General features: G+C 39.9%; 1 protein-coding gene across 1 annotated transcript in view; it reads left to right on the top strand.

Moving 5' to 3' along the window:
* Positions 1 to 7,487: 7,487 nt before the first annotated feature.
* Positions 7,488 to 9,126, top strand: part of cntnap5l (contactin associated protein family member 5 like) — a 144,858-nt gene continuing 143,219 nt past the window's right edge. The window contains exon 1 of the mRNA XM_063012337.1: positions 7,488 to 7,658. Coding sequence (XP_062868407.1) covers positions 7,580 to 7,658 — 79 coding nt within the window. The 5' untranslated portion in view covers positions 7,488 to 7,579. The remainder of the gene's footprint in view (positions 7,659 to 9,126) is intronic.

Below are 9,126 nucleotides of genomic sequence, written 5' to 3'. Positions count from 1 at the left end.
AGACTGTCCAGACCACCAGGGTGTCAATCTGGAATTGAAAATTGAGACACAATCACAAACAAGGGTGGGGAGATTATTCCAAAGCTATGGGGTTATGTAGGAGAATGATCTTCAAATTATCACAAATCATGGTCCTTGCACAGATATAAAACAATATCTAAGGCTTTGAGTGTTTCTAGAAGCACAGTAGCTTTAGAGATTGTAGATAGATAGAATGCCTTTATTTGTCATGTATACATATACAGACGTACAGTACAATGAAATTCTTTCTTCGCGTATCCCAGCTTGTTTGGAAGCTGGGGTCAGAGCGCAGGGTCAGCCATTGTACGGTGCCCCTGGAGCAGAGAGGGTTACTCAAGGGCCCAACAGTGGCTGCATGGCAGAGCTGGGATTCAAACTCTTAACCTTTCAGTTGATAGCCCAAAGATCTACCCACTAGGCTACCACTGTCTCCTTCTACTTATGAAGTAGAAGGAGCTTAAACCATGATGGAGTTCACCGTCAAGCCAAATTGAGCATCCAGGCATCCTTGGTCAGCAAGTTTTGAAAGAACCCAACTGACACTCTATAAGAGCTTCAAAATTTCTCCAAGATGATAAGAGACGATGGCCCTTTATGGCAAGACGAGTCGCAAGACGGAAGCCAGTGTTGAGTAAAAGGTATATGACATGGAGTGTGCTAAATTATGTCTGATGAGGTAAGAGGAACATCAAGCGCTATGTCTGGTGACAAACTGGCACTGCACAACACCTGGCTTGCCAATACCTGGTCACCAACCAAACCAATCCAAGTAATTATCCCATGGGCTCTCACTATCTCAGCAGGAATTTGGTGAGAGTCTTGGAAGGTGCTCGTAACAACGGACTGGTATGCTTTTCCAATGTTATGGGTTCGTCCCGAGTGTAGGAGAAGTTCCTTGTACTTAGACACAGTTTCAAAAGAATAAAAAAAAAACCAAACAACTTTTCCAGGAGCACTAAGCCGCTGTGTCTACATTTTAGTGTGTATGTGACAGCGTATGTTCTTGTTTTTCTTTTTTCCAAGGAGTTGCACAGGAAATGTAATTGTATTTTATATACAATAACAATAAAGGCATTCATTCATTGTTTTAGTATTTGTGCAGTATTCAACTGCACAGTGTTACGCACCGACACTAAGTTATGCTTGATAATTATATGCAGACCAGATGGTCCCCAAATGAGGCTAGAGAAGACGAGACAGCACTTGCATAGGGTGGCGGAACTGTCTGTTCTGTCAAGAAGATAACCTTCGCGTCTAATAGTGCAACTCATATAATGATGAGGAGAGAGAGAAAGAGAGAGAGAAAGAGATTTATATTTTTCAAGCAGTCCATTCTATATAATTGTGGTACTGATGCTAGATGTTACAATTCATCTTAAAGGGTTTGATTGGGGTTGAGGCCAGTCACGTTCCTTCACCAATGTACCATGGACTTTGCTTTGTGTATCAGAAAATTGCAATTCTGAAACAAAAGGGCCTTTTTAAATAGTTGCCAGACACTTGGAGGCACCCAGTTTTGTTTGTCAGACTGACATGATAGGTTTGCTTCTATGCCTTTATTTGTCAAATATACGTATACACGTGTACAGGACAATAAAATTCTTTTTCTGCATATTCCAGCTTGTTTGGAAGCTGGGGTCAGAGCTCAGGGTCAGCAATTGTATGGCACCCCTGGAGCAGGCAAGTTTAAGGGCCTTGCTCAAGGGCCCAACGGTGGCTGCAAAGTAGAGTCTGGATTTGAACTGATAATCTTCGGATTGATAGCCCAAAGCTCTACCCGCTAGGCTACCACTGTCCATCAGACTTGGCTACCCCTGTCCCTCCATTGTTTTTCCACTGTTAGTGAGATGTTTTTAAGAGCTTTACATCAATCCAATTGTTGCTTGGCATTGCGCATGGTTATCTTAGGCTTGTGTGCAACTGATCCATATGGAAACTTGATCCACAATGCTTTAAATTAGTGACTGAAGTGTAAAGAGAACACACCTTAAACAAGCTCTAACCGGTTCCAAGTAGTATTGGTGGTTTTTGGAAGAAGCAGACTGTCTGTATAACACCATGTGCAAATGTGACTCTTGTGATGTGGTTCGATGCTTCATTTTTATTAAACACACAGCACAGTGTAAATAAACCTTTGCTTAATCCAGTCTTCAGATATTCTTTGTATTATTTTATAAAGGTTTTTTCACCACATGATTTAGGCTGTTGTTGCTTCTTAATGTTTATTCCTCACAAATGACACATGAGGTTGTGTGTGAAGCTTATTGACAAAATTCCCTTGTTGATGAGGTATATAATAAGAGTGCCAAGTTAAATGTCACTGAGCTATTCAATATGGCTGATTTTACTGCCAATGATTGACTTCCGAGATTTCCTGGCTTAATTTCATGCACCTGATTTTTTATTTCATTTTAATCAATAATTATTTATTTACTGTTGTGGTAGTTATAAAAAAAATCCATGGGCATTCCTTGTAAATAAGTGGATGTACATATTTGTTCTTAATTATATACATTACTGATCATGTATTATTGTGTTTATAATGTGTGTATCAGTAATAGGCCGATGCATGTATAATGTAATACTAAAATATTGTAATATACTAAAAATATTTAATATATAATACTATAATATTTCTGGAATTTGTCTGGATTTTCTTCAACTGCCTCAAAGTCAAAGTGTTGGTACTGACATAAGCTGTGTCCAAAATCGCATACTTCCATACTGAACAGTAAGCGAAAGCAGTACGAGAGAGCGGTTAGTATGTCCGAATACTTAGTATACGTTAAAGAGTACGTAAAAAAGTACCCGGATAACCTACTTCATGGGCAGCCATTTTTGAGTATGCAAATGATGCACACTTGCGGTCTGCTAACGTATCCCATAATTCAACTGGAGCTGATAGATGGTGGAAAGCAGAGAGTCGGTTGTTTACAAGTGTAAGTAAGACAAAAATTAAAAATTTTATTATTGTGTACAACCCTGAGTAACGTTATTAGTAGCTTTGTGAAGACCTACAGAATGAATTTTGTCTGTTTTTTAAATTGTTATAACTGCAGCGATATAACGTCATGAATCACGTGACTTTGATAAGATGCCGGACGCAGTACGTCTGAAGCTGCATACTTGTGTACTGAAAAAGCTTACTGCTTTACCGGCTGAGCAGTGCATTCTTCCTCGATTTTAGAACGTACTGTTTAAGTATGCGATTTTGGACGCAGCCATATATAGTCGCTGTCACATCACTAACTAAACCAACATGGAGTTTGGTATGAGGTACTGGATCACAGTGTCTTATAAAATACACTTGTGTAGGAGCAATAAGAATACTCTTTACTAAACACAAACAAACAAGTGCTTTATCAAGACCAACGTGACAGTCCAAGTGACACCGGTTACTTCTAAAAACTGCTTTATATCATTATTAGATGTTACTCACTGGTGCCCAGAGATTAAACATCAGTCATTTCTGACTGTAAGGTTTTGTAAGACTCTCAGCTAGCATCATTATTAATTTATTCTTTGGTGTTTTATTCGTTGAGTTCATAAGAAAAGCTCACATCAAACGTCGCTACAGTATGAACAATGTATGAGCAATGTTTCTAAAACTTTTTTTCATGCTGCATACTTATCAATTATTTGTGTAATATTTCTCTAAAGTATGAGATTCACCACATTCTCCCTAATGCATCCAGAGGTTATTTTGGCCTAAGCTATTTTTATTCTATAAGTTTGTTTATTTCTTGTTTTTAATCAGTTTAAGAGGGCGGTCTTCAACTTGATGGCTTTTTTGCAATAGCTCTTTGAAGTGGCAACTTCTTTGATCTCCGCTGCTTTGCCATTTATTTATGCCACATTAATTTTGATCACATGCAGCATGCAAAATATCGTTCCATTCGTATGTGTCTTAGAAGGTTAGGCATTCAATTATTTACTTTTAGCCTTACAAAAGCTGTCACATTTACAATATGGCTCACATGATCTGGACACTGGGTGTAAAGAAGCCCATACATTTATACGGGATTCGTTCGGATATTTTGTGGAGATCAGTTGTGGCCTAAATGTGTCACATGTTCAAGTGTTATGCATACATTTACCATTTTGACATATTAACATATTATTTTGACATATTTAATCCAGTCTTTTTAATCAGTTCTGATAGATTTCTTATTTTGTAAGTTATTCTTTAAATTCTTAAAATTTCTTTTATCTGTTATACATCAACTTATTGTTGGTAGTTCTATATTTTGACTCTTACTTGTCACTTGTTTTAAGCTCCTACCTGCAACCTCATTCACTGTTAGTTCAGTTTCAAATTTCTGCGTTATATTATCTTCTTATTTTTTTCTTCTTAGATTATCTTCTTATTTTATTTATGCATTTTTCTCCCATTTTTCTCCCAATTTAGCGTAGTCAATTTGTCTCCCGCTGCTGGGGGATCCCTGATTGCAGTCGATGTGGGTATATTGCTGCTTACGTCTCCTCTGACCTGCGCACACCCATGCATTCTGCACAAGCACCTCTATATCTGCTAATCAGAGTCCTTACACAGCATTTGTAGACCCCACCCACATAGTCATACCACTCTAGCACAAACATGTCTGCTGCAGGCACTGCCAATTATGCCTGCTAGATGGCGCCCACCCGACCGATGGCAACACCGAGTTTCGAACCGAGGAGTTCAGAATCTCTGTGCTGGTGTGCTAGCGGAATATTCCCCTACGCCACCTGGGCACCTTATTATCTTCTTATTAATTTCGTTTTTTTTTTAACCAGCGCTGACAACTCAAACTCGTGAGTTCAAATCTCAGCTCTGCTACCGGCAGCCTGAGCTCCTTCACGACAAAGATTGGCTCGTCCATCAAGGTCGGATGTTGGATGGGATTGCTCAAAACTGATGCACTTACAACCTCTGCTGGATGATTGATGGCGCCTGCATCAGAGACGAGGGATAATGGAGATCAGTGTGTTGTTCTCCATGCGCGAGGCAGAGCCCCATTTGAACTCGTCTTGGGCAGGTGAAAAGATGCCGTCGGCTACTGCACACGTGTCGGAGGGGGCATGTGTTAGTCACAACTCTACTCGGTCAGGAGTGGAGGTCTGCAGCTGTAGAGAGGAAGCAAAGTGCAGTTGGGTAATTGGACATGACAAGATTGGGAGGAAAAGTGGAAAACATGAAAAAAATGGACATTAAGGTTTTTATATTTTAAAAGGTTCTGACAACATAATGTTGCATTGTTTCTAGTTTTAATAAAAATATTTATCAACTGATATAACATATACTTGATTGTTTTAATATAGCCACTAAAGTTTCTCCACAATAGGTTTGTCAAGCAGTCCTGGAACAGTATAGATACCTTCAAATAAATTAACCGTTGCCGCAAGCTAGGAAGTATACCATTTATTTTAAATAAATTGTAGGGCAGTTAAGGTGCTGGACTAGTAAATGAAAGGTTGCTGGTTCAAGCCCCACCCCTGCCAGGTTGCCACTGTTGGGCCCCTGAGCAAGACCTTCAACCATCAATTGCTTAGACAGTATACACTGTCACAGTACTGTAAGTTGCTTTGGATGAAAACGTCTGAAAAATGCATAAAATGTAAATGTAAAAGTAATTTACTTTATACACGTTAGCAATATGTGTATCTATAACACCTCTACTCTGTAATCAGAAAGGATGTCCTCATACGAACATAGTGTACCTGCATAAGCAGAAATTCTGAGCTCACAAACTTTTTTCTGTAAGTAGGTATTATATATGATATAACATATATTAAGTCTGGCTTGAACGGGCTTTATCACACTTCATTTGAGTAAACAATGTATGAGTGGTCATCTTTTCAGTGAGTCAGACCGACACTGTGTCTGTTCCCACAACACACAGCAGGAGACTAGGAGGTCAGACATGCATTAATGAGACAGAAAGCTGTTGAGTGGGTAGGTCATGTGTGTGTGTGTGTGTGTGTGTGTGTGTGTGTGTGTGTGTGTGTGTATGATAGAGACATTTTGAAAATATTTATTTATTAGGATTTTAACGTTTTGTCTTACACACTTTTGATTACATTCATGTTAGGACAGGTAGGTACTGGTTACACAAGATTCATCAGTTCACAAGTTTTAATGTCAAACACAGTCCTGGACAATTTTTTATCTCCAATTCACCTCACTTGCACATCTTTGGACTGTGGGAGGACACCAACGCAGACATGGGGAGAACATGCAAACCACACAGAAAGGACTTGGACCAAACACAGGACCTTCTTGCTGTGAGGTGACAATACTACCCACTGAGCCACCGTGCCACCCCATTTTTTGAAATAAAAAATAAAATTCAAATGAAAAATCTGTTCATTCATTTATTTACCTTTAGTCACTGATTCATATTGATTGAAGGCATGGTGCCCATACCTACCTGGAAGCACTAGACAAAGGGTGGAATGACTTTGTTGTCAACGCACCAATACATCGTAAAGATACTCATTTTTTTTAACCTAAACCTTAGGCTAATTTGATGTAACAAACCCACCTACCAGGTGAATGAAACCATAGTACTCTAAGGTATCCTATATGGACACAAGACAAAACATGACAAACTAGTTATAGACAGTAGTCTTATTTATAGTGACGTACACCGACTAGGCATAACATTATGACCACTGACAGGTGAAGTGAATAACACTGATTCTCTCCTCATCACGGCACCTGTTAGTGGGTGGGATATATTAGGCAGCAAGTGAACATTTTATCCTCAGAGTTGATGTTAGAAGCAGGAAAAATGGTCAAGCGTAAGGATTTAAGCGAGTTTGACAAGGGCCAGATTGTGATGGCTAGACGAATGGGTCAGAGCATCTCCAAAGCTGCAGGTTTTGTGGGGTGTTCCCAGTCTGCAGAGGTCAGTATCTATCAAAAGTGGTCCAGGGAGGGAACAGTGGTAAACCGGCGACAGGGTCATTGATGCATGTGGGGGTCCGTTCCAACTGACGAGCTACTGTGGCTCAAATTGCTGAAGAAGTGAATGCTGGTTCTGATGGGAATGTGTCAGAATACACAGTGCATGCAGTTTGTTGCGTATGGGGCTGCATAGCCGCGGACCAGTCAGGGTGCCCATGCTGACCCCTCTTAGCCTAATTTAGACAGTAAGCCATGTGTTCTGTGTTCAATATGTTCAGATTTTACTTAGAAGCATCTCTTGATCAACAAGGGCAAAACTCAAGCTAAATGTGAGGAACACTCATTGTGCGATCTTGCACACACACACACACACCACAGAGTGAGATGTGTGATGGAGTGTGATGTGTGTGGAAAAGAGAGAGAGGCGTGTGCGCGCGTCTAGGTGTGTGTGTGTGCGCGCGCGCGTGAGGTTTGGACTGTATAAGTAGAGCGCTTAAGGCTCGAGCGTTTACTTGTGAGCGCGCGCTCGGTGTCAGTGTGGCTGAGAGAAACCGACTAGAAAAACTTGGCGTTGTTGACATTTTTCCACACAAGCTGCTTAAGGTGCTGAGAGGTTTTGGGCGTATTTTAAAGCTGTTAAACGGACTATTATCTTATTATTTAGAAGTAATGGGATTTCACAGAGATATCGGGATGTTGTTTATCACCGCGCTCAGTGTTTTTACTTCAGCTCTGGCTGCCAGTAACTGTGAGTATCTCCGGCTTTCGGGTTCTCCGAGACTAATTTTAAAACGGTTAAAATAGTGCTGTTCTTCATTCTAATGTGTAATATGTATCGTTTATGCTTATTAGAAGTGTAAATGTAATAATATGTGTTTTTTAAACAAAATTAAAATGTATAAATGGAGTTTGACATCGAATGGGCGGCGTGGGGGGGAGGGGGGTGGGTAACTAACGGCTAAAGGAGTCAGATAAAGCTAATATGAAATGCTAATATGAAACGGTTTTATACCATGCTACGTTTGGTAGTATTAAATAGTTCATTCCTTTATCCCAAGTACATTGTTTTTCATCCTGAGGGTCCGGAGCCAGCCAGACACACTGACTGCAAGGCAGGAATAAACCCTGGACAAGGTGCCAATTCCCTCACCCACACCTAAAGCCAATACAGAGCACATTAACTACCTACTGCAGGGTAATTCTCAGGTGTAATTAAAATAAATGCACTTTCTAAATCCACTTTAAGTAAACAATTCATGATATATTGTCCACTTAATTAGGAACACCTGTTCATCCTGTCATCTGCCAGCATGTCAGTGTATAAAATCCTACAAGCACATCATAAAGCTTTTGGTGATGTACATGTAGAATAGGTTAAAAAAAAAAAGTCATCTCAGTGTCTGGACTGGTGTTTTTGGACTGGGATAAGCTGATTTGAGCTTATCAGTAAGAAGTAGTCTCTGGAATTTATACACATAAGTTTGTAAAGTTTACACAGAATGGTACAAAAAACCCCAAAAAGCATTTAGTGAGGCACGGTTTGTAGGACTTGTTGAGAAAAGGTGTTAGAAAAGAATAATCAGATTTTCTGTTTTGGGCTGACAGGAAATTCTAACAACCATGGTAAGCTCAGCTCAGAATCCAAAACAGAAAGCAGATGGTCTATAACAACAGTTAACTGTGATTCATTCCGAGTAGCCAAGAACAGGACTCTGAAGTTACACTGCGCACAGGCTTGCCGAAAATTTACCATCAAGCATTTCCAGGTCTGATGAATCTTGGTTTCTGTGCTATGCAGAAAGTTTAGTGTAAATCTGGTTACCTCACATCCTGCTGATATGGTAGAATGGGGGCATCAACAGCGTGAATGTGCGGCTGATAAATCGGTTGCACTTATTTTAATGATGTCACCATTAAGTAAAAAGTCCAAGCAGTGTTTCCTACAAAGAATTGAAACTTGAACCTCAGACCCTTATTGAACCTCCAATGACTAGATGATGTTTCGATGGTGAAACATGTCTAGCACTGCAATGACACGAACATGACACATAAATTGTTGTTCTGGTATTAGTGTACCAGGTGCAACATTGTTGTTGGTTTTTAAACTTCTTGGCCTCTTTATTAGGAACACATACCCTGTTAGCACCATTTGCAGGTGAACAGTTTGAAACTAGAGCTGTTTTCTTTTTTATGCACAATGTGTTAATCTTTTTCTA

Source organism: Trichomycterus rosablanca, chromosome 17 (genome assembly GCF_030014385.1).
Source record: "Trichomycterus rosablanca isolate fTriRos1 chromosome 17, fTriRos1.hap1, whole genome shotgun sequence".
Lineage (NCBI taxonomy): Eukaryota > Metazoa > Chordata > Actinopteri > Siluriformes > Trichomycteridae > Trichomycterus > Trichomycterus rosablanca.
Note: the sequence above shows the minus strand (reverse complement) of the source record. Positions and strands in the feature narration are given on the sequence as shown.